The following is a 26391-nucleotide window of genomic DNA, read 5'->3' on the forward strand; positions in this document are numbered from 1 at the left end:
CAATGTGAAAACAAGATATCAATAAAATTTTATCTAAAAAAGTCAAAAGGTGGGGAAAATAGAAGAAAATGTAAGATATCTTGCAGTATAAGGATCAGACCTGAAAAAAATAAAGTTGAGATGAGATCATTTAAGAATTATTGGACTACCTGAAACCTATGACAAAAAAAAGAAAAGCCTCAACATCATATTTCAAGAAACCACAAAAGAAAACAACCATAGGCTTTTAAAACCAAAGGCAAAGTGAAAATGGAATCCACTAATCACCTCCTGAAAGAAATCCCTAAATAAAAACTTCCAGAAATGTTATAGCCAAAATCCACAGCTCCAAGTCAAAGAAAAAAAAAAATTAAGCATCAAGAAAGAAAGAATTCAAGTACAGAGGAGCCGCAGTCAGGACCACAAGTCAGGACCACACAAGATTTAGCAGCCACCACTTAAAGGATTGAGGAACTTGGAAGATATTCTAAAAGGCAGAAAGAAAGAAAGAAAGGTTGAAAGAAAGAAAGAAAAGTCTTACAATAGAGAATAACTTAAACAGCAAAACTCAGTAAAATTTTACTGGGGGATGGGGGTAGGGGAGGGTGGGGTGGGGCAAGTGGACTTTTAATGAACTAGAAGACTTCCAAGTATTCTTGATGAAAAAAAAAACCCAGAACTGAGTAGAAACTTTGAAATTCAGACACAGGAGTCAAGAGAAACATAAAAAGGTAAATAAAAGCAAGCAATCAGAATGCATTATACAAAAGTGAAGTTTTTACATTATAATAGAGGAAGATGATATAAATATCATCAGAGGTAATAGAAGAAACCAAAGAAGACAGAGGGCCTGGGAGTCACATTTTATTTTGGTGTTTTTTAAGAAGAGAGGAAAGATGTTGGGGGGAGGGAAAGGAGGAGGCAGAGTGGGAAATGTTTGAACCTCATTTTAATTTGTACTGGTCAAAGTATGAAAGAACACACACACAAAGTTGGGTGCAGAAATACATTTCATTCAATAGGGAAACCAGGAGAGAGGGGAAGGAAGAAGGAGAATAAGAAAGGTGTTAGATTTGGTTATAGATTATTCATAACCAAAATACTTTAACCTCAGAGAATGAATCACAAGAAGGATTTACAAAGAAAAAAAAAGAAAAGATAAGAATCTGGGCAAATGAAAGAGAAGAAAGGAAGTGAGCAGAAGTGATTCTGTTGGGCATAGAGCATTGGCTCTGAGCATACTTTGTAAAGAGGAAATAGGAAGAAAATAGGAAAAAATAGAAGAGAATAAGATAGAGGGATATATACAGTTAATGATCATGCCTATCAATGTGAAAGGGATTAATTCATTCATAAGATAGAAGATTGTCAAGTGGTTTAAAAAGCAGAATTCAATCATAGATTAGTTACAGAAAACATACTTAAAACACAAAAAAAGGACACAGTTAAAATAAGGGATTAGAACAAAATTATTATTCAATTGAAGTAAAATAAGCCAGTGGTAATAATCATGTTTTGCACAAGACTATAGCAAAAATAGATTTAACCTAAAAGAGATAAAGGGAAACTGAATTTTGCTAAAAAGTGACATAGAAGATAAATTAATTTCAGTCCTTAATATGTAAACTTTTAATGGCATTGTGTCTAAATATTTAAAGGGAGAAATAGATTGCAAAGCTATAATCATTGGATGCCTCAGTGTATCCCTTTTTAGAACTAGACAAATCTGAACAACAAAAAAAACCAACCCAGAAAGGATTTAAGGACCTGAGCAGAATTTTAGAAAAGTTAAATATGCTAGTCCTCTAGCCATAATTGAATGGGAATAATGGGAGTATAAATGCTACTCATGCCACAAAGGGCATCATATTATTAGCAATGGTTCGGGATCTGGGCCCCACTGAAGCTAGAGAAATGCAGTAACTCCTGATTACTGGGCTGGAGAGAGGAGCCCTATAGGAGGCCCATAGGGTTGGGTCCTGATTCCACAGTTTCCGCAGTCCAGGCTGTTCTTCACATATCTTCCCTTTTCTCCATCCTTTATCCTTAAATTATTATGTTAAGTCTCGTAACAGAGTAGGGATGTCATCCTAATCTATTTTTATGAAAACCTCACATTCCATTTTTCTAGATTAAAGGTATCAAACTTTGGGTTGCAAGTGGCTACAGAATTTCTGAATGCAGCCCAACTCAGATTAAAATGTAATTGGAAAATGTTCAACAAAATAAATAAAAGTATAATACAACACCTGTTATTTTTGTGGTTTATGATATGTGTTGAATACAGAGGGCAAGACGAAACCATATATATATATATATATATATATTATATATGGTTTGTCTTGCCTTCTGTGTTCAACATATACACATTCATCTATCCCTTTCCCACTTCTTCAGATGCTTCCTTACACCCCCCACCCACCCCCTGCTTTGTCCCTGAACATTATCTTTCTGGAGCATCAGGACATATTTAAGAATGCTCAGCATTATGTTCATTCTGTCTCTTGGCACCATTTTCAATTGCATTCTACCATCTTAATTTTTTTTTATTCCTAGTTCAGAGAATGAGGGAATTCACCATTTTTCCTTAATCTCTTTCAGACATGGAAGCTATGACTGAGACCCCAGAGGCAATCCTAAAAGAGAACTTTCCAGGAGAACAGTCATTACAAGGGGTAAAAGTAGAAAAACTCAGAGGGGGCAAATGGTGCCACTCCACTTTGGGGAACTGTAGGGAAAGTGAAAGCCATAAAAAGAGGCAGCAGGCAAAACAGGAGAGTGATGTGAGAAAAATTATGAAATGTCAGAAGATTCACACTGGAGACAAAAGTTATAAATATTGTAATGAATGTGGGCAAGGATTTACTCACAATTCAAGCCTTATTGTACACCAGAGAATTCATACTGGAGAGAAGCCTTATAAGTGCAATGAATGTGGAAAAGCATTTACCCGCACCTCAATCCTTACAGTACATCAAAGGATTCATACTGGAGAGAAGCCTTATAAATGCAGTGAATGTGGGAAAACTTTCATTCAGAGCTCAAACCTTATTTTACACCAGAGGATTCATACTGGAGAGAAGCCTTATAAATGTAATGATTGTGGGAAGTCCTTCATTCAGAGTTCAGACCTTATTGTACACCAGAATGTTAATACCGAGGAGAAGCCTTATAAATGCAATGAATGTGGGAAATCCTTCATTCTGAGTTCAACTCTTATTGTTCATCAGAGGAGTCATACTGGAGAGAAGCCTTTCACATGTAATGAATGTGGGAAAACATTCATTCAGAGATCAGACCTTGTTAAGCACCAGAGGATTCATACTGGAGAGAAGCCTTATAAATGCAGTGAATGTGGGAAAGCCTTCATTGAAAGTTCTACTCTTATTGTACATCAGAGGATTCACACTGGAGAGAAGCCTTATACATGTATTGAGTGTGGGAAAACATTCAGTCGAAACTCCTACCTGCATCAACATCAGAGGATACATACTGGAGAGAAGCCTTTTAAATGTAATGAATGTGGGAAAGCCTTCACTCGAAATTCGAGCCTTATTCTACACCAGAAGATTCATACTGGAGAAAAGCCCTAAAATAGAATGAATGTAGGAAGCTCTTCATTCAGAATTCAGCTGTTATTGAACATCAGATGTTTCATAGAAGAGATAGAAGCCTTATAAATATAATGAATGTGGGAATGCCTTCATTCAAAGGTCAGATCTCATTAAGCACCAGAGGAGTCATATTGGAAAGAAGCCTTATAAATCCAACAAGTGTGGAAATTCCTTCATTGAGAACTTCAAACTCGTACATCAAAACATAACAAATGTAATGACTGTGGCAAGACATTTCCTAGCTGTTGACATTTTTTTTTCTGCATTAGAGAATTCACGATGGAGAGAAATCCTTATTGTATGTGAGCTGAGGCATATTAGAGTATAGTCTCACAAGTGTAAATAATTTGGGAAAACATTCACTCAGAGTTCAGTGCTTATTATACTTCTGAGCATTCCTATTGGAAAGAATACTCATAAATACAAAGAATGCGAAAAACAATTTACTGAGAACTCAGCCTTTATTAGACATAAGAAGATTCATATTGGATAGAATCTTATAAATACAATTTATGTGGGAAAGCCTCATTTGGCATTAACCATTAGAAGATTCCTACTAGAAAATCACTTTATAAATGTATGAAATATAGGAAAGTGTTTAGTAATTTCTCATGCTTTATTCATTAGCTGTTGATTCATAAGGGAATGTGACTTACAAAATCATTTACAGAGGGCTGATTATATGCCAAGCACACTGCTAAATGCAGGGTATACAGATAGAAAATGAAGCCAGTCACTGCTCAAGGAGCTTGAAGCTTCTTTGGGGAAAACAATCCACATAGAAGCATTAAGATTCAAGGAGGCTGGAAAGGCCCAGAGGTCCTCACTGTTCAGCTGTAGGGTCAACATCGAAGCCAAATATTTTCTATCATGCATTTGGGTGTCTTCCCCACAGAGACTTCCTATCATCAGTAGGAATGGGGTTTGGAGATGATAAATGACCAGTGAATGCATCTATGATAAGAGAAGTAGTTGAATGAGGAAAATATCTTTGGATCAAGTTTCTCAAAGAAGAATTTGGTATCTTAGACATGGAGAGAACTTCTCTATGGGTTATTTTCCCCCAAATAAGTTTCATGCTCTTTGAGCAGAAACTGGCTTCTTTTTCTATCTGTATCCCCAGCACTTAGCACCGTGCTTGGCACATAATCAGCCCTCTGTAAATGATTATATTGTGTGAATACACACAAACACACATACATACACACACACACACAGAGCATTCCAAAAGTTTTAGTGCGGTTTTAAGCTATTGAAGCCATTTTCCCAGTACAATTATAATGCAACATTGTTTTTTGTTTCTTGACCATTTCTATAACTTTTTCATTTAATGATGGAATTCAAACCATTAACATTTATTGTTTTAATCAATAAATTCAGTTTGACTTCTGACATTTTCTTATTGACCAGCAAGTGAAATTTATCTTAATTGTCTATATTCATGTACTCTGTAATTTGGTTGTCTGATCAAAATATTTTATCATTCTGTTTTTGTCTCTGCCTGATGACCCCGTAGATCTTACTCTTCATTCTGACAGTGACCTTCAGTCCCTTCACCTCTCTGTTCATCTACAAGCACTCATGCTTGCATCACACACACTCCTTTACCTTCTCTTCCCAGTCTCAACCCCTTGGGGAACCTCTTCAGTTCCCCATAATCCTCTTCTCTTGAATCTGAGGACAGTCACAGTATGTCAAAGCCTAACCTTATTGCTCCCATCATGTAACTCCTTTATTCTTACTGGTATGCTTCTGAAGAGAGCTGAAGAAAGTCAGGACACTATAGTAATTAGATTCATTACAAATTTAGGCTGTTTCTTTTCAGTTGGGAATTTAGTGCAGCAAGGCAGTCCTTCTGTTCCTCCATAGGAGGCCATAGGAGCAGATCTGGTGCCTCAGTTCAAGACTGGAACAAAACGAAATGCTAATGGAAATTCTGACAGGTAATAAAAGGAAATTCACTTATGTAACGCGGTTTTACTCCCCTCCCTAAGCCCACCCAGGTTTCTCTGATGCCTTAAGGGATTTGCAGAGATTGCTTCTCTACCATTGGATTGAGACCCCACTAATTGTATTCTGACCTTTTTTAGAGGGTCAGTGGCTAGCACTCCAGCTCCATTTAGTAACTTACATCAAATCAGTTTTTACAAAGGTCTATTTACTTCAAAGATGTGGCAAGAACAAACAAACACTGTACCATCTCAGTCAGAAAAGGGGATTTAGGCTCACTGCTTAACTCACACTGTAGCAGTAATCCTATTGAGGCCAAGTCCCAATGTTCTGGGATCTTGGCTTCTCAGAGTTTCCCTCCTGGACTGACTGCAACATTTGTTCTGGCATCCTAACTTCCAAAATCTCTGTGGATTGAACTCCTGAGTCAGAGACGTCCCTCTATGGACCTGGAACTGAAAAGAACGAACAAACCAAACCAAGACCCTCTCCTGTTTTTTGGGACCACGTGACTTAAAGTGGGGGTGGAGGGGTGGGGTTCAGACCTTCCCCTTTACCATTGATGTCGCCTGTGTTGTGAGTGACTGAATCCTCTCCCGAGAGAGAGCCTGTATAGTAAGTTGTTTGAGAGACTCAGTTCTGGTCTCCCTTCAGCCCACGTGGTTGGCCAGTGCCGAATGTCCACATGTGCACCAGTTCTCCTGACTTTCAGAAGCGGGTACCCAAGGTTTCCCATGTGTATGCCTCCATCTTAGGTGATCTGGGCATGTTTAATAAGCCCCTATACACAGCCACAACAAAGGAAAAGTACTCCAATACAGGGAGGACAACAGATGAATCCCACTAAGTGCAGCCCCTTTCTGCTGCCCGTGCTAGTAGGCAAGCAGAATCTCAGAAAAGCCGTTCATGGCTTAGCAGGCTCGGGATATTAGTTGGACGTTTCACTCAGCCCTGACGCCCCTTTCAGGTTAAGTGTATTAGAGCGACTTTGGCACAAAGTCAGCTAAATGGTTGAAGGACTTATCATGCCCCCTGAGACTTGTGTCAAACCAGCAGTCTTATTCAGATTCCTGTATTCAAGCATCTAGGTGCTTAGGGTGGAAGCTTCCAAAGCCCTACGAAGCAGTTGCTGGGGTGGTAGTGGTAGGAGTGCAAGGAGACTAGCGAGCCTCAGTCTTCACCTGGAATTAAGTGACGCCCACCCAGCTCAAGCCCTCGTCGCTTTCTTCCTGATCTTATGGGAATAGCTTCTTTTTTACACTATCTTTTTTTTTTAACGAATAAAAATCACATTTCCCGACCCATTGAAAAAATAATTGTAACAAATATACATAGTCAAGCAAAACAAATGACTGCATTGGCTATGTCTAGTGTGATATGTGGATGTCTCATTCTGAGCCCTGAATTCATCCCCACTCTGTCGGGAGGTGGGTAGCATATTTCATCAGGAGCCCTCTGGAATAGTTGATCATTGTGCTAATCTGAGTTCTTAAGTCTTTTAAAATTGTTTGTCTTTACAATAAAATACAAAATTGTTCTAGTTCTGCTCGCTTTAGTCCACATAAGTTGATAAAAATCTTCCCAAGTTTCTCTGAAACCACTCCCTTCATCATTTCTTAGAGCCAGGAATATGCTGGCCAGTGTTTTAACAACTGGTTGTCAGAAAAATATGCAGGTTGATAACGCTTTTAAGGTTAATCTGCACGATTGCCATTTTTCTCTGTCATTTAAGTCTAGACAGCCCACAAATCGGTTCTGATTTGTAACATTTGCTGATTTCTGAGGGGTAAATGCTCACACTGAAATCTTAACGATCAGCTTTGGAGAGCCAATTCGAGCTAGCTCTCGCCCACCCTTACAGCAGCACAGTAGCACTCCATGACATCCAGATACCACGAGTTGTTCAGCCGTTTCCCAATTGGTGAACACACCTTTAGTTTCCACTTCTTTGCCACCACCAAAAGAGCTGCTATAAATACTTTTTTTTTGTATATATGGTTCCTTTTCTTCTTGGTGTAGACCTAGTATTACTAGATCCAAAGGTTATGAACGGTTTATTTGGGGGGCGTAGTTCCAAAATGCTTTGCAGAATAGCTGGACTAGTTAACAGCTCCATCCACCAACAATTCATTTATGTACTATTTGTCATTTTCCTTTTTTGTCAACTTTGCCAGAAAAAGTGGGGGATGAGGTGGAACCTCACTTGCTTTAGTTTTCATTTCTCTAATTAGTAATTTAGAGGATTTTTTTTTTGTGAGGCTATCCGGATCTTGGATTCTTTTCCTCTGAAAACGGCCTGTTCATATCAGGTAACTTGCTTCTGCTCCCATGCTTTCCTTCCCTTTGCATTGCTTAGAGCCCAATTACAGGTCCTTAATTCGCCCACCCCCACCCCTCTTCATAATCCAATTTCTATGCTTATACTTTGTTTAACTTAGAACTAATCTTTCCCCTAATCTACCCTCCCTTTTGTTTTCTCTTCTCACTTCTCCCCTTTCCCTACTGTTTTTGTGTCTGTGTGTGTGAGTGAGAGAGAGAGAGACAGAGGGAGTAATCTCTCTTTTGATCAATTTAGATGAAAGTGTGGTTCAAGTGTTACTCACTCCTTTTTCCTTGTATGTATAGTCATCTACTCGAATACCCCAATGATGTGAAATAATTTCCCCGACTTTCTCTCCTTTTCCCTAGTGTATTCCTTCCCTCCTGCCTTTCCTTTCTTCTTTTTAAGATTATCAAAACATAAAAAGCCCACTATCAGGTCCTCTTAGATTCCCTGATGATTATAGTGTTGTGAGGGGACACACGTATCACCTCCCTCTATTAGAATGTAAATGGTTTTTTCCTGCTTCCTCTTTTATGGTTTTTTGCTGCTATTTGCCTTTGTATGTTTCTATTGACTTCTGTGCATTTCAGTTTCTACTCAGCTCCATTGTTTTCACGAAGAATGCTTGGAAGTCCTCTATTTCTTTAAAAGCCCATTCTTCTCTCCCCCCATGAGATTATACTGTTCTGATGGATGCTATTCTTAGTTGAAAAACTATGTCTTTTGCCTTCTGGAATTTATCATGTTATACATTCTTCGTTTCTTTAAAGCTCTACGTGATCCTGTGAGCTTTGTCCATGGGGTTTTCTGGCAAAGATATTGGAATTGTTTTGCCATTTCTTTCTCCAGTGTTGCCATTTTACAGATGAGTAAGCTGAGGCAAACAGTTGAGTGGCTTGCCTAGGGTCACAGCCAGATTTGAACTCATGAAGATGAGTCTTACTGACTCCGGATTTGGCACTCTATCCAGTGTGCCACTTAGCTGCTCATCTTTTGTTGTTTAGTCATTTTTCAGTCTTGTTTGACTCTTCATGACCCCATTTGGAGTTTTCTTGACAAAGATGCTGGATGGTTTGCTCTTTCCTTCTCCGGCTCATTTTACAGATGAGGAAACTGAGGCAGACAGGGTTAATTGACTTGCCCAGGGTTACACAGCTAGTAAGTGTCTGAGGCTGGATCTGAACCCGGGTCTTCCGGACTCCAGGTTCAGAATTCTATCTGCCGCAGGATAAGGACAACGTGGGATGTAGAGAAAGGGAGAAAGCATTCACAGAGATTGGCCCCTCTGTGTTTAACAGTAAACTATGAAGCCAGCCTGAAATGGCAGGGTTACACGTGGGAGGGCAAAGTTCCTCATTGTAAAAGTGAGATATTTGCAGTACTTCTGTCACAGTTGTTTCGTGAGCGTCCCGTGAGATACAGTCAGAGAAGGGCTTTTAGGAGCTCCGTGAAATGCGTCCATCCTCACTGCCGAGCCTGCTGGGCGTTCTCCAGTGGCTGAACATCAGCGCTGATCCAGAGGTTCTGGGTGACTTTATAGCTCATTCTTCTCCCCCATGCTTTCAGGTTCTCAGGCAGTCAATAAATAGTAAACATTTTGGGAGCAGTCAGGTGGCACAGTGGAGTGGACAGAGTGCTAGACTCAGCTAGCTTTCTAGCTGGGTGACCCTAGCAGCTGATTCTACTTCTGTCTGCCTCAGTTTCCTCATCTGTAAAATGGGGATAATAATAGCACCAATTTCCCAGGGCTGTTGTGAGGATAAAATGAGGTATTTGTAAAGTACTTTGCACAGTGCCTGGTACATAGTAGGTGCTTAATAAATGCCTGTTTCCTTCTTTCCCTTATATCCATTCCCAATTCTCTCCTCCTTTACTCCAGTGTCCACTGAGTTACTGGTCTTTTTTCTTGCCAAGGCCACCTCCTCCCCACCCCCACACCCTCTGATGAATCTCATCTTTCCAGGCCTTTTCCAGGACGTTGGCCCCCTTTCACGGCTAAACCACAAGCTATCTATATTCAGCGACTTAACTTCCTCTCCTCTTAGTCTCTTATGTTTATGCTTCAAATTAGACACACCACCTAAGTAAAGCTGCAGATATATCTTGTCCTCACTGCGGTGGGGGTTGAACCAACATATCCCCCAGTGTAAGGGTCTCACACCTTTCTCCTAGTCATGTGAGGCCCGCCCCTCATTGTTCTTTGGGTTTGGTTCACTTACTCCAGCTTACCCTCATACCACCAAGGGAGAGACCACAGCATAGAGTTCCATTCAAACTCAGCTTCTCAGGTGTAAACCCTGTTGAGATGAAATACATTTTTTCTAGACTCCAGCTAGTATATCTTTTATCCCTATAATCAGCCACTGGCAATAAAGGCGTTTTCGTATCTTAATTATAACAATATTAACAGCAGCAACACAAAAGAAATGACAATATATAAATACTTATGTTAAAACAAATGCATACACAAAGCCCATCAGAATACACATAGAAGCTCAGATTACAGCCTCCCAGCTATGCACTCGGTATCTGTGGTGAAGAGTGATCACACAAGAACCTGGCAGTGAAGCACAGGAGGGAGGAAAACTCCTGTGTTTATGGTAACTCACAACTCTGGTCCGAAGGTGTCAGTGTTATTGGTACATCCGGGATCTTAACCCCACAAAACTGCATCTGTGCTTACTGCTTACCTGTTGATCCTTCCACTCCTAGTTAGGAAAATTCTCCTCTTTTAAGTTGAACGTTATTTTTACAAACTCTTTCAATTATCCGTCACCCTTAAACAGGTTTTTTTAAAAAGTCTTAGTCCTTTTTTTTTAAAAGGAATTTTTATTGATTCTTGCATGAACCTGTTATCAGAATCAAAAATTAAAAGCTGTATTTCTGGATTTACATTGTCATTCTAGAATCAACATTTTAAAATATAGGAACATACATAGGAATAAAATATAGGAAAATTATGTAATGTGCCAAATGACTACATCAGTTGAGTGCTTTGCCAATACATACACATCATTGGTATTCCTGCATAACAATTTTATTCATCCTAAAGCAGATATAAAATATTGATAGACTTTAGTAAACCTGCTATGCATTTTGGGGTATAAAGTTATTAATGTTTATAAATTGCAAAGTGTTGGAAATAATAGCATTTGTGTAGCACTTTAAGGTTTTCGAAGTGTTTTATAAATATCTTATTGTAGCCTTATGACCACCCTGGGAGGGAGGTGCTGTTATGATCCCTATTTTACAGATGAGGAAACTAAGGCAGAGGTTCTATTGAGGGAACACAGCTAGGAAGTATCTGAGGCTAGATTTGAACTCAGGTCTTCCTGACTTCCTAACAGGGAGTCCAGCACCCTGCCCACTCTGCTACCAAGTGGCAATAGGCCTGCTCTTCCAAAATCACCAAAAATTACAAATAGTTCTTGCTTTACGTAAGTGGACCCGTCTGCAGATGCCTGCAAAAAGTAATTTTTTACATAATGCTGTTTTGCCTTTGAATGTGAGGGAGGAAAGAAGCAGAAAGGGGACAGCCAGTGGAGGGAAGAGGCTGGCCTGGTTTCAGGACACATTGGGCCCAGGACCAGAGGAGCATATGTGGGGGCCAGGGCTAGCCTCGTGGTGGCCTGGCCAGAACACACAAGGGTGGCAGACACATAGGGCCTCGACATAGATACGGACAGAAGAGGATGAGTAGTAGGCTGGGGCTGGGGAAAGACATAGTACACAAGTGTAGACAGATAGAGGAAAGACACACAGCGGCCAGAAAGGCCAGAAGGTGTCTGAAGCCAAGCCTTGATCCTGCTATGGGGTTTCAGAGAGAGAGAGTGTGGTTGGGGGTGGGTGGGAGGTTGCTGAGTACCAATCAGAGGGGCAGGAGGAGGGTGGGGAAGGAGGGAGAGAGAGACAGAGAGAGTGCGCCAGTGCATAGTAATTGTATAGTAAAATTAACCTAGGGTTTTTTTGGAATGTGTTTTTCCTTCAGAATTCAAATTTGTGTAATGTGAATTGACATAAAGCCAGAATTATCTGTACTAATGCCTGGTAGTCTTTTAGCTGAAGTTTTGTACCTCATCTTTAAGAAAAATGTTATTGCATAAAGATGAGTTCTCAAACATTCTGAACTTGGATCTAATATACATAATTTTCCAGGAACAAATGATATATTTTTTAGTCAAAGTTTATTAATTGTATAAACTTAGCTTTTCTTACTGAAGTCATCACTGAGAAACAAACCCAAACAGAAGCAGTCATTATTTGATTGAAACAGAACCACGATCAATGCCACTTTAGCTTTTCTACAGTTCAGAACTTGCTCCAAGTAGAGGCAGTAGAGCAGGAACAGAAACAACTATCACAATAATAATAATGATCCTAATGACGAGAGAACCATACCAAAAGTCAGAGGACTTATCTTGGTTTGGATGGATATCTTGGTCTGACCACTAACTTGGCTATGTACAACCTTTTAAAATCACTTCTCCACTTTTATTCTTAGTTATGTAATATTTTTTAAAATAATCTTTATATAGTCTGGTTTTTTTACATTCCAAAATGCCTCCAATTACAGTTCAGTGTGCCCCCCTCCAGCTAATGTTATCATTGACTGCTTTGAGAAGAGCAAAACTTTCTTCTAGGTGTAGGGTGATGGTCCCAATGAACTCTGCCTTTATCACAGTTCATCTGGATAAACAAAAAAGAAGAGGAAAACCAGTGAAGTTGATCAGTACTTTGTAAAAAGTTTGAACATGTGTGTCGTGCACCACACCTACAGAGCTACTAAACTGAATCGTGTTTGTTTCTTTGTAATTTTGCAGGATTCACTTTTGGTTATTTTGTGGTTCTTTCCATTTTATATCATAGTCAAAATTGTGAAAATGTCAACTCTTAAGGTGAATGGCAGTCTTCTTTGAACTTCAGAATACAGAATGTTCCTTATGTGGCTCTCCCTGGTCCAATCAGAATGGAGTTTACAGGGACACGTTCAGGTTGACTCTGCTCACCCAGGGTACCCAAAGCTGCTGCAAACTCTCTGCTTTTCCTTCTCACACCAGAGGTGGCAACAGAGAATGGCAATCCTTCTTGAACTCTAGCTGGCGGCAAAGAGCCATCATTTTCATTGGCGCCATTGGTCAGTGAAGTCAAATTGCAACCAATCAGGAGCCTGAAGCGTCTATTAACTGACTGATCTTACGTCCCAGCTCAGAGACTGCAGCTTTCCAGTATGGCACCCTACCCTATTTCATGTTCCTGTACCTAGTTCTGCAGGTTCCTCCAACGTCAGTAACTTAAATGAAAGCATCCTGCCTTAAAAAGCCATAGTTCTCCAGATTTCCCCATCATATAGTCCTTTTTAAAAAAAAAACAAAACAAAACATACCTAAGGCTCCAAATGTTTGTATGATTTCTCATATTTTTTTAAATTTACTCTTCCTTATCATAAAATATGTGCAAATTAGCTGATGTACCATAATGTTTTTCAGGTCTGAAGTGTACAACAAACATGGTAGTCCATTTCTTTGCTAGATATCCTTGAAACCCTTTCTTTACTCTTAATGTCACTATTTTAAAAATTAAGTTGAAGATCTTTTTTTTTTTAATAACATTAAATGGTTCCCAAAGAAACAAGAAGTAACTTTGTCATTCACAAAGAGATTTCAGATGTTATGATTTACAACAAAGATCTTTTTCCACTCTGAAACTGTTCAAATCCCACCTAAGATTTTATGGGATGAAGTCGCAAATCATTTGAGCAACCTTATTCAAAAGAAACAGTGCAATTAAACAGATATTTGTGTGGGAAACTTTGTATGATAAGAGATTTACTCAAGTGGCATTGTGGTAAGTTGGATTGAGAGCTGTTCTAGAAGAGAGAACATGGATTCAAGTTCTGTCTCGCACAAAGTTTCTGTGAGGCCCTGCCCAAGTCATTTAATAGCTTCATGCTGAAGGCAGCAGTCTTCAAAACTACTAGTTGCAAAGAAGGTACTGATTTGTGTTGATAGAGGGGAATTCTCTTCTCTGGAAATCCCCTATGTCAAACAAGTCTCAGGTCCAGTCCTTAACCCTGTACTCATGAAAGAAGTAACTCAGTAATTCAAGGGGGAAGACATGAAGAAATGTGTATGAAGGTCAAAGGAGGGAGAAATGAAGAATATTTTGTCATTGGAGTATATTACAGATTATATTGTATTACAGATTACCTGGACAGAGAGATGAGCAATTTGGGAAAGAGATGACAAGCCAGGTCCAGAGTCATGACATGGTAGGGATAGTGCTTTTCATTTTTGTGGATATCTGCTGGAGCTCTCTCTGCCAGATCCCACATAGCTGGACTTTCTTGTGATCATTTTCCTCCTTCAAAAAGCTGAGAAACCAACAAAAGGAAATTCAGTGCAGGAATAGATAGTCAATAATAATAATAATAGCTAACTTTTATATACTGCTTGCCATGGGCTCGGCATTGTAATAACAAGGAGGAATTAATTGGTTGCTGAGATGGAAATATTGGAAGCTCTCAAGGCAAGTGAACGTTGCTTTATTTACTTTGTGGTAGAGGAAAGGAAATGCATCCCAGAGTTTTGGAACCTACTGTGTGCCAGGCACTATGCTAAGCATCTCTTATAATTATCACATTTGATCCTCACAACAACCCTTTGAGGTGACTTCTATTTATTATTCCCATTTTATAACTGAGGAAACTGAGGCAAACAATTTAATTGACTTGCCCAGGGTCACAGAGCTAGCAAGTATCTGAGGCCAGATTTAAACTCAGGTCTCCCTGGTTCCAAACTCAGATCTCTCCACTTCTGTCACCAGAGCTATGCCAGCTATGACCCAGAAAGATCCTGATAGAGTAGCATTGTGTTGATACACTTGGTAGTGTAGTGCTGAATCTAATAAGGTGGAATTCAGTAAAGTTAAATGTAAATTATTTCATTTGTGAACAAAGAGACAACTTCACAAATAGAGGGTGCACAAGGCAGGGTTAGACAGCAGTTGTTTTGAAAACCATCTTGGAATTTTAGTGGACTCAATACAGTTTAGCAGTGCTGATGCCATCACAGGGTGCATTAAAAAGGGCAAAAGCTTAAACTAGGCATAGGGTGATGGTCCCAGTGTGCTCTGCCCTTTTCAGACTTCATCTGGATTTGTGTCCATTTTTGGGCATCACTGTTTAAGAAGGACATTAAAAAGCTGGAGCTTCTTTAGTGGAGAGCAGCCAGCACGGGGGAAGGTCTTGAGTCCATGTCATATGAGGATTAGTTAAAAGAATCAAGTAGGGATGTAATTGAAGAGAGAAAAATTAAGGGGAAGGAGGTATGGTAGCTGTCTTCAAGTATTTAAAATTTGTTTTGGAAGAAGGCATTAGATTTATTCTTTTGGCTTCAGGACAAGAAATAGCAGCAAAGGGTGGAAGTGGCAGGGAAGAAAATTTAGGCTTGATGTCAGGGGAAAAAAAATTTTAAAAATTAGATATGTCCAAGAATGGGATGGGATACCTGGAGAAATGGTGGCCATCCTTCAGTCAGAGACTGGATGACCACTTGTCAGCTATGTTACAGTGGAGTTTCCTGTTGGGTAGGAATTGAACTAACTGGATACTAAGGCTCTTTCCCCTTCTCAAATTGGATTTGCAATTCTGTCAGTCTGTGATTCTTCTAAACCCTCTGCAATATGGATTCATTACTCACCTGAAACTGCTTCTCCAAAGTTATCTCTTAATTACCAAGTCAAATGGGATTTTCTCACTCCTCATCTTTGATCTCTCTGCATCGCTTCATACTGCCTGACCATTTATGTTCCCTCCCTCTCCCCCCTCTTCTCTCTCAACCCTGCTGTGTATCTACCCTCTTTTTCCTTCCTCCTGTCTCTCTTTCTTCCCCCACTCTCTTTCCTTCCCTCCGCCTTCCTCCCTCCCCTTCTCTCCCTATTTTTCTCTCTGGGTTTTTGGTTCTCCCTTTTGGTACCAGATTCCTCCTGGGCTCTACTTCCATTCTTCTGTTCTCCTTTGGCTCCAAAAGATAAAAAAAAAAAAAATTGGAAGGCAGCTACAAAAAAGAGCACAAAGTAGGTTGTATTTGAAATATGTTGTATTTGAAATAGGGATGATAATAGTGACCCTCTTTACTGTACTCTCTGTGGAAAGTGCTTTGTAGCCCTAAAAGTAACATAGCTATTATGTGAGCTATTATTTCTTACTATATGAATCCAGACAAGACACTTAACCTCTCTCAACATGTGTAGAACAGGAATAAAAAGCACTGTTGTACTTTCATGATAGGGATGTTGTGATGATAAAGTAACATGATGTGTGGAAAGCATGTGGTAAAGATCAAAGACATGTTTATATATCATATATATTATTATGATTTATTGATCTGATGGGTCAAAACTGCAGAGAAGGAAACTAAGAGATATTTTAGTGTGATCCCCTTAATTCTGCAGTTGAAGAAACATACCGAGGACGATCATATGGTTTGTACAAGATAAAATACAGAGTAGGGCAGCTAGGTGGCACAGTAGACAGAGTGCCTGACCTGGAGTCAGGAAAACTTATCTTCCCAAGTTCATACCTGGCCTTGGACACTTACTAACTGGGCAAATCATTTAACCCTGTTTTGTCTCATTTTCCTCATCTGTCAAATGAGCTGGAGAAGGAAATGACAAACCACTCCAGTAACTTTGCCAGGAAAACCCCAAATGAAGTCACAAAGAGTTGGACACGACTGAAATGACTGAAATACAACAAAAATACAGAATAAATGATAGGACTGAGATTTGAACCCATGCCAAATCCAAGACCCTTTTTTTTTTTTTTTTTTTTTTGCTTAGGCAGTTGGGGTTAAGTGACTTGCCCAGGGTCGACCACACAGCTAGTAAGTGTCAAGTGTTTGGTCAGAGGCCGGGTTTGAACTTCAGGGCCGGTGCTCTCTCCACTGCGCCCCGTAGCTGTCCCCCTTTCTTTTTTTTTTAAGTAATGTTTTATTTTCTCCAATTACATGTAAAGACAGTTTTTAAGTTCATTTATTAAAATTTTTGAGTTCCAAATTTTCTCCATCCCTCACCTCCCTTCTCCCTGAGACAATAAGCCATTTAATATAGGTCATACATGTTTAATCATGCAAAACATATTACCATATTGATTATGTTGTGAAAGAAGACATAGACCCAAAGGAAGAAAAACCTCAAAAAAAAATACAGAAAGTGAAAAATAGTATGCTTTGATCTGCATTCAGATGCCATTAGTTCTTTCTCTGGAGTTGGATAGCATTTGTGTCATGAGTCCTTTGGAATTGTCTTGGATCGTTGTATTGCTGAGAAATAGCTAAGTCATTCACAGTTGATCATCGTACAGTATTGCTGTTACTGCATACAATAGTCTTCTGGTTCTGCTCACTTAGCTTTGCATCAGTTGATATGTCTTTCCAGGTTTTCTCTGAAATCCGCCTGGTCATCATTTTTTATAATACCATAGTATTCTTTCACAGTCATATACTACAACTTGTTCAGCTATTTCCCAATTGATGGACATCCCTTCAATTTCCAATTCTTTGTCGCTACAGAAAAGAGCTGCTGTGAATATTTTTGTACAGATAGGTGCTTTCCCCCCTTTTTTGATCTCTTTGGAATACAGACCTAATAGTGGTGTTGCTGGATCAAAGGGCATGCACAGTTTTATAGGCCTTTGGGTGTAGTTCCAAATTGCTCTCCAGAATGGTTGGATCAGTTCACAACTCCACCAACAGTGCATTAGTGTCCCAATTTTCCCACATTCCCTCCAACATTTATTATTTTCCTTTTCTGTTATATTAGCCAATCTGATTGGTATGAGGTGGTATCTCAGAGTTGTTTTAATGTGCATTTCTCTAATCAATAGTGATTTAGAGCATTTTTTTTCATATGACTATAGATAGCTTTGATTTCTTCATTTGAAAACTTCCTGTTCATATCCTTTGACCATTTATCAATTGTGGCATGACTTGTGATCTTGTACATTTGATTAATTTCTTTACTTATTTGAGAAATGAGGAAAAGCCCTTTCTGTTGCACAGAGTGGCCACTTAGTGATGTTAGTCTTTTAACTTTTTACTTTTCACTTTCACTTTTCACTTTGTGTCCTGTGTCCTGATTCCAGATACTTCTCCAGATCCCTGCTTTTTTCATATTTTCTTTTCTTTCCATTTCTTCTCTTAAACTATTTTGTTAAACCTTATTCATCAGAGGCTAGCCAGAGTGATCCTATCACAATCTGTTTCAGGAACATCCCACAATCAGTCTTCCTTGATTGTTCATCCTCATCCACGGTGCTCCTATTATGCATACATCAGTCTCCTTCCAAAATCTTTTGATGATTCCTCACTTTTCTTCCATCGTCCTTTCCTGCCATCTTCCCAGAGTGTCAGGCTGTATTTGAGAGTTCTCAAAACCATGTGCCTTCTCATCACTGGAAACCATTTTCAGTTGCATCACTTCATCCCCTTTCTCCCAGATTGGAGAACTGGAGAAATTCATGATTTATTAATCTCTTTCAGATTTGGAGACTAGCAATGAAACCACAGAGGTGACTCCAAATGAGAATATTCCAGAAGAACAATCATCCCAGGTTATGAAAATAAAAAGTCTCACAGGGGGCAGTCTTTGCTACTCCATATTTTCAGATTTGGGGAAACACGACAGCCAGAAAAGGAGGCAACAGGGAAGTGATTTGAGAAAAATGACTAAACATCATAAGAGTCATCCTAGAGAGAAATGTTATAAATGTAAGGAATGTGGAAAAGCTTTCAGACAATGCTCACACCTTACTGAACATGAAAAGATTCATTCTGGAGAGAAGCCTTATAAATGTAATGAATGTGGAAAAGCCTTCACTCACAACTCAAGCATTATACGGCACCAGAGGATCCATACAGGGGAGAAACCGTATAAATGTAATGTATGTGGGAAAGCCTTCATTCAGAAATCTGATCTTAATGTACATCAGATGATTCATACTGAAGAAAAGCCTTTTAAATGTAATGAATGTGGGAAAGCATTCAGTAAATCCTCTTACTTTATTCAACATCAGTTAATTCATACTGGAGAGAAACTTTATAAATGTCATGAATGTGGGAAAGAATTCACTCAGAATTCTGGTCTTATTCAACATCAGAAGAGTCATACCAGAGAGAAGCCTTATAAATGTAACGAATGTGGGAAAGCATTCTCTAATACCTCACGAGTTATTCAGCATCAGAGAATTCATACTAGAGAGAAGCCTTATAAATGCAAAGCATGTGGGAAGGCATTTACTCAGAATTCAACCCTTACTCAACACCAGAAGATTCATAATGGAGAGAAACCTTATAAATGTAATCATTGTGGTAAATCATTCACTCATATATCTGGCCTTATTCAACATCAGAGGATGCATACTGGAGAGAAGTCTTATAAATGTAATGAATGTGGAAAAGCATTCTTTAAAACCTCACATGTTACTCAACATCAGAGGATTCATACTGGAGAAAAACCTTATAAATGTAAAGAATGTGGGAAAGCCTTCATTCAGAATGGTAGCCTCATTCGACATCAGAGGATTCATACTGGAGAGAAGCCTTATAAATGTAATGAATGTGGGAAAGTTTTCTCTAATTCCTCACATGTTATTCAACACCGAAGGATTCATACTGGAGAGAAACCTTACAAATGTAAGGAATGTGGGAATGCTTTCACTCAGAAAGGTAGCCTCATTCGACATCAGAAGGTTCATGTTGGAGAGAAGCCTTAGAACAAATGTGACCAAGCATTCCTTGACTCATTGACAGATTATTTAGAACTGGAAGATTTGTACTGGCCAGTAGCCTTATAAATGCCATTAATGTGGAAAAACATTACCTCAGAGGTCAAGCCTTATTCTATTTGAGAGGATTCATACTGAAGCGAAGTCTTATAAGTGTAATAATACATGTGGCAAACGCTACAGTTGCAGCTCATTACTTATTGAACATCAGAAGATTTATAATGGAGAGAAGGCTTATAAATGTAATAAATGTGGGAAAAGCTTCAATTGCAGTTCATAACTTATTGAAATACAGTGATTCATGCGGTAGAGAAGTCTTTTAAATGTAATGAATCTTCAGTTGCAGCTCATAACTTTTTGAACCTCAGATGATTCATACCAGAGAAAGGAATGTTGGAAAGTCATCAGTCATTGCCCAGATCTTGTTAAGCACTGGAGGATTCTTATTGAAAAGAAGCCTTTTGGATGTATCAAAAGCCTTCTATTACATGTCGATTCTACGTAGCTGTTAGAGGATTCCTGTTGTAGAATAGCCTTAAAATTAAGTAAATATGGGAAGGCATTCAGTAAATCCTCACACTTTATTCAAAATCAGCTGATTAATCCTGGAAAGAAGTCTTAAACATGTAGAACAGCTTTCTATGGTAGTATGTAACTAATAAAACATCCCCAGGTTCAGTATTGTAGAGAATCGTAGACATGTAATAAATACCAGAAAACTTTCTCAGACGAAGTTTTACTCAGAATCACAGTAATAGGGAAAAAAGCCTCCCCACGTCTAATTTAGGTCAGAGGATCATGGAATTGGAGCTGGAAGGGACCTTGGAAGCCATCAAGCACACTTTTGCCAAGGAGGAAATTGAAGTTGATAGAGGTTAAGTGACTTTTGCAATGTTGCCTGGCTTGTAAATGTCTGAGGTGCGATTTGAATGCAGGTCTTCCTCGCTCCGGGTCCAGCACTCTACCCACTACCCTCCCTGGCTGCCCCAGGCACCTGTGTTTCCAGTAAACATGTTTCTTTGAGCAGCGTGATTATCTTGCTTTTTGTTACTTAAGCTGTTTTGTAATGTTTTTACATTTAATGCTACAATGCAAACCATTCATGTTTATTAATTTAATTAATAAATTTTTATTTGGCTTCTGATATTTTCTCAATGAGCATGTTTCCTGGAGAGTTAAATCAGTGTTCATCTTCTAGGTTCATGATATCCAAAATTCCTTTATTTAATCCTAATCTTTTATCATTCCATACCCATCCATCAGTGCTTGATGACTCCAAATCCTATAGTTCATCCTCACCCTGACCTTCCTTCTCTCCAGTAATCAGTCTTTTCGTAGTCTTATCATCCTTGTACTAGCTGTGTACACTCTCTTTCCTTATTGTTCTGGAAACCGTAGTGGGAACATTCTATTCTGCACGTTCATCAGTTCTTTAATTCCTTGCCCCTTTGTCTATTGCCAATTACACTTTGCCATGTCTTGGGTTACTCCCACCATCTGTGTCCTTCACTCCTCTCACATGGTACTGATCAGAGCTGGAAGAAGTCATGGAAACCGCGCTGATGGGTCCTCTACAAATTTATGTTATCTCACACAACTGGACTGGACCTTCACTGTAGCAGCGCAATCCTTCTACTCCTCTGGGATAGGCTGGAGCTGATCCAGGCTGACTGGCACCTTGTCATCAATATTGAAATGAAATGAAACCCTCAAAGAAGATGACATTTAATAAAGGCAGATTTACTTAGCTGAAGCAGGGCAAAGATATTCCAACAAGTATGTTTAGTCATCAACACTGTGTCGGACACTTTGTTGATTCAACTGAGCACAGCTTCCCTGCCCCACTTCAGACCTCAGGAACTGGCACTCCTTAAGGTTTTGTGCATTTAGGAAGCCAAGAACAGGGCCTGAGCCTTATTCACCTGTATAGTCAAGTTAATTAAGGACAATCTTAATACTTCTAAAGGAAAAGAAGTAGCTCAGCCCACATGGCAGAGTGTAGTGTTAGAAATGTATTTCACTCACCTCAGCTCACCCCTTGGTGCCAGGGTTTTCATGGTCTTCAAGAGCAGTTTCCAGCGCTTAAGTGGCTTTAGAGTTGTAGAAAACCCTAACTCTGGGATGTGATCAGCTTCCTAGAGATAGCACAGGTAGAGGAAAACTCAAAATAAAAAAACAAAAAGGCAAAAACCACCCCCTTTCCCCCAGCAATGAATTAATATGGGTGAACAGACCAGTATCACTTAGCATAGTGCCTGGCACACAGTAAGTCCTTAATAAAGGCTCTATTTATCATCAAGTGTACAGCCTGGAGACTAGAAGAATGTTGGCACTTTGGACAGCTGCAGATTCATCATAGGATTCACAGCCCCCCAGTATACCCAGGCCCCTTCATTTCAGCCTGACCTGAGAAATCACTGAGAAGGATTGAAGGGTCGTGAGAGGTGGATCTTCATCAGTGAAACTCTTCTCCAGAAAACCATAACCTCCACCTCATATCTTGCCTTCTTAGTACCCAGCAGCAGGACATGTCTTGATGTGTGTTTTCTCAGAAGCTACTCCTTCCCACTCCGCTGCTGTACCCATACTTTCCTTGGGTAGAAATATGAGTGTTCAGGAGTTTTAACAGAAACAAGAGATTTTTACCATGCCTGTTTAGTTTTGCCATGACATCATACCATTAACCAGCATCTTTTGCTGCTGGTACAGTATGTCTCCTAAGTTAGAGTTTATTTCTTTAGAATGGGCTTTACAGAGGGAAGGGATGGGGCGAGGAGGAGAGGGGGAAAGGAAGGGGAGGAAATAAGTATTCATTAAGTGCCTCTAATGTGGCAGACAATGTGCTATGGGCTTTATCTCATTTGATCGTGGGGAGTAGGTGTTATTATTATCTCCTCATTTTACAGTTGAAGAACTGAGGCAAACAGAGGTTAAATGACTTGTCCAAGGTCACAGAGCTAGTGAGCGTCCGAGACTAGGTTTGAACAGAAGTCTTCTTGACTCTGCCCAGTGCTCTATTCCCTGTGACACCTAGCAGCTTCTGTCTTTATAGGGAAGGGAATGAGCATTTTTATAATGACTACTATGTGCCAGGCACTGTGCTAAGTGCTGTTTGCCTTATGAAAACAATCTTAACTGGCATAATAACGTGTCAAGTTTAGGAATATGAGAGAGCCAGTTTGGGTAATGGGAACTCTTTAATAAGCCAGAACTAGGCTCTGGACAAATGTTATGTCAGAGCATTGGCTGAATTGTAAAATAATTTCTATTACGAATGACATGTCCTCTGCCAGTCAGTCACTAGGTACTATTGGAAGGAATGCAACACCTATTAGAGATTGTTGAGCTTTCTCTCTGGGTGTCCCTAGTGTTTGGTACATAGTAGGAACCTTAATAGAATAGTTACCTCAGAAACAATATTTTGTTTTTATTACTGAAACTTAAATATGTAATAAGAAAAGAAAAACATATTATAAACTTAAATTTTGAAACAAATACAAAATAATAAAAAAAGCCTGACATGTGCACAGCGGAATGTAAGAGAGGGTTCAAAATATATAGCAATAAATTTCCATTTCAAGAAAGCCTGTATAATAAATACTATGCATTGTGTTGAGAGCTGTCCATCATTTCTTTGTTTCCTTGCTAGTTTTCTTTTATTCTCTGATATGCACTTTTTACTTTGTTCTTCCCCCCCCCCCATCCTTACCCTCTCCCCCAGAAGGCTGCAATTAAGTGCGGAGACACACACACACAGGTATATATTATATATATAGATACACACATGCACATACATACATAGACATATACATTCCCTAACAAATTCTACTCCTGATCTTTGTTATTATGTTTGTGTGTATCTCTTATTTCTTACCTCTCCTAACTCCTCTACTTTACTTCTACCAGTTACCTTGCCCTGCTTTTACTTAACGTACCCCCTCGTCCCTCCTCTATCTACCCATTCCCATAAATCTAAACACCCTTCTATACCTCCCTTTGACATATTCCCTCACCCTCTTCTCTAAAGATCCCTCCCTTATCTTCTCCTCCCTCCCTATCCCCTTAATGTTTTATTTATTTTTTTTAATTTAGGAGACTTTTATACATATATTGGTATTGTTCCCTCTTAAACCTATTCCTGATGAAAGTGGGTTTCCAGAGCTAACAACCCTCCTCTCCCATCTGATTCCTCTCGGTCGACTCTTCCTCTGGCACCTCATTTGTATAAAATAATTACTCTTTTTAGCTGTTCCTAGATGGTTTTACTTTTTAAAGTCATATCATAGTCAGGTCTACCCCAATCTTTCTTACAAATTACCCAGTTACTAATAACAGTCTTAGACATAAGCTTTACATTTTACATACATTAAAGGTAAACAGTCTGTCCTTATTGAGTCCCTTGTAATTAGTCTTTGATGTGCACCTTATATTTTTCCTGGCTCTTATACATCAAATCTTCTGTTAAGCTCAGGTTGGTTTTTTTTGTTTGTTTTTTTAACAAGTCTTGAAAGTCTGACAGTTCATTAAATGTCCATTTTTTTTTCCACTCAGGATTATTCTTAACTTTTCTGGGTATAACATTTTGACTGGAACCCCAGTTCTTTTGCTCTTTGATATATAGTGTTCCAAGGCCTGTGGTCTTTTAGTGTCACTGCTGCTGGGTCTTGTGTGATTCTAATTGTGGTACCACCATATTTAAATTATTTTTCTCTTGTTGCTTGTAATATTTTATCCTTGAGCTGAGGTTTTTGAAATTTGACTATAATATTCCTATGGGTTTTCCTCATAGGCTCTCTTTCAGGTGGTGATCAGTGGGTTTTTTCTGTTTCTACTTCCCCCACCCCTTGTTCTAATGCTTCAGGACAATTTTCTTTAATTATTTCTTGTATTGTATCAAGATTCTTTTTTTTTTTAAATAATTGATGTATTTATTTTTAGTTGTCGACATTCACTTCCATAAGATTTTGAGTTTTAAATTTTCTCCTCCTTCCCCCCCTCCAAGATGGTGTGCAATGTGATATAGGCTCTACTACTTATACATTCATATTAAGCATATTTTCTGATTAGTCATGATGTAAAGAACAATTAGAACTAATGGGAGGAGCCACGAGAATGAAGCAATAAAACAAAACAGCAAAGGAAAAGGAGAGCAAATAGTATGCTTCCATCTGCATTCAAACTCCACAGTTCTTGTTCTGGATGTGGATAGCATTTTCCATTGTGAGTCTTTTGGAGTTGTCTTAGATCCTTGCATTGCTGAGAAGAGCTAAGTCTATCAAAGTCAGTCATCACACAGTGTGGCCTTTACTGTGTACAACTTTCTCCTGGTTCTGCTCACTTCACTCAGCAAGATTCTTTTTTTGACCGTAGCTTTCAGGTAGTCTGATTATTCTTATGTTTTCACTTCTTAATCTGTTCTCCAGATCAGTTGTTTTTCTTATGAGATGTTTCACATTCTCTTGTATTTTTTTACACTTTATATTTTATTATTTCTTGGTTTCTTATAACTTCACTGGCTTTCCCTTGCCCAATTCTGGTTTTTAAAGAGTCATTTTCCTCTTTAAGATTCTGGATCTCCTTTTCATAATCTTCTTGTTTTTTTGGATTGTTCTTTTTATGTATTTTAAAAAGTTTTTCCTCAATCTCTCTCATTTGATTTTTGAAGTCTTTTTAAAGTTCTTTGAATTCTTTTTGAGCAGGTGACCATTTGATGTTACTCTTTAGGGTAGAAGACGGTTTCTTTGCTTCAGTATCCTATGAAGACGAACCCGGTCTTCTCAATTCTCATGATAACTGTCTGTGATTGAATTCTTAATCCTTTGCCTGTGCATTTTTTTAATTTGTGGTAGCTTAGTTTTTACAATCATCTCTCTTCCTGGGGTATAGGAGATGGTGCCTCTGGCCTCAGATCCTTCTTCAGTTCTCCCCTCTGGCCTGGAACTGAAACCAAGACCTCTAGACTTCTCTAAGTGCCCACAGCCAATGTTGTCCCTGCCTCACTGCTTCTGCCCTCAAATGAGATCCTGTTTGTAAGGCACTTAGCACAGTGCCTGGCACACAGAAAGCACTTAAGAGATGCCTATTTCCTTCCTTCTTGGGTAGGCATTCACCCTCAGCATGGGTCAGGGTCATTTATAGTAGAGTAGCTAAGAAATCTTTACTTTCCAGCATACAACTTTTCTCAGTACCAAGGTTAATATGAGAATCTCCCTGTATCATTGCCCACCCAGTGTTCCTTTTTCCACCAAACAGCCCCACTGCCTTCCTGGAAATGGGCTAGGAATAACAAATCTTTATCCTTTTAGGCATCTCTAAAGGGACTTCCCACCTTCTTCAGGGGCTAGGTAGACAATTTCTCCTTCCATCACCAGAAAGCAAGCCATCTTTTCATTTATTTTGTATGTATTTTCATTTGCTCAGTCACATATATGTGTTCCGCTCTGCAGTAGAATGTAAAATCCTTCTGTAATATTCTTGCTTTTGTTATTTATAACTGTAGAACTTAGCACAGGGTAGGCAAACAAACAGGCATTGGTGAAGTATCTCCTAAGTGCTAGGGGATTCATATACAAAAATGAGGCAAGCCTTGTACTCACAGACCTTGTGTTCTACCAGTAGTATATAATACATTCAGTATGTAACATGTTAAGTAAATGTAGGCTATATATGTTCATTTGTTGTTTGTCCTTTGTTCTGGAAGAGGATCATGACATCAGGAAGGTGATGCTGTGACTTGAAAGTGA

At 39.1% G+C, this 26391-nt stretch overlaps 4 protein-coding genes across 4 annotated transcripts in view; all 4 read left to right on the plus strand.

Moving 5' to 3' along the window:
• The window catches only part of LOC114030979 (zinc finger protein 239-like), a 50883-nt gene extending 45988 nt beyond the window's left edge, over positions 1-4895 (plus strand). Inside the window, exon 2 of the mRNA XM_027845950.1 lies at positions 2581-4895. Within this exon, the coding sequence (XP_027701751.1) occupies positions 2583-3572 (990 nt within the window). The 5' untranslated portion in view covers positions 2581-2582 and the 3' untranslated portion in view covers positions 3573-4895. The remainder of the gene's footprint in view (positions 1-2580) is intronic.
• LOC114030977 (zinc finger protein 665-like) overlaps positions 1-26391 on the plus strand; it is a 117323-nt gene that overhangs the window by 55867 nt on the left and 35065 nt on the right. The window lies entirely within an intron of this gene.
• Positions 1-26391, plus strand: part of LOC114030978 (zinc finger protein 2 homolog) — a 252552-nt gene that overhangs the window by 55866 nt on the left and 170295 nt on the right. The gene's annotated exons all lie outside the window — the stretch shown is intronic.
• Positions 9319-20517, plus strand: LOC114030944 (zinc finger protein OZF-like). The gene is made up of 2 exons (XM_027845906.1): positions 9319-9394; positions 18531-20517. Exons 1-2 carry the CDS (start codon positions 9319-9321, stop codon positions 19634-19636), a joined length of 1182 nt encoding a protein of 393 aa, XP_027701707.1. The 3' UTR covers positions 19637-20517.

This window comes from Vombatus ursinus, unplaced genomic scaffold, assembly GCF_900497805.2.
Source record: "Vombatus ursinus unplaced genomic scaffold, bare-nosed wombat genome assembly UNPS02015030.1, whole genome shotgun sequence".
Taxonomy (NCBI): domain Eukaryota; kingdom Metazoa; phylum Chordata; class Mammalia; order Diprotodontia; family Vombatidae; genus Vombatus; species Vombatus ursinus.

What these genes read in the sequence shown, in the direction of transcription:
- LOC114030944 (XM_027845906.1), top strand. Translation starts at nt 9,319, where the DNA reads ATGCGTCCATCCTCACTGCCGAGCCTGCTGGGCGTTCTCCAGTGGCTG. An exon ending in CGCTGATCCAGAGGTTCTGG is followed by an intron (nt 9,395 to 18,530) that starts GTGACTTTATAG and finishes CCATATTTTCAG; the next exon opens with ATTTGGGGAAACACGACAGC.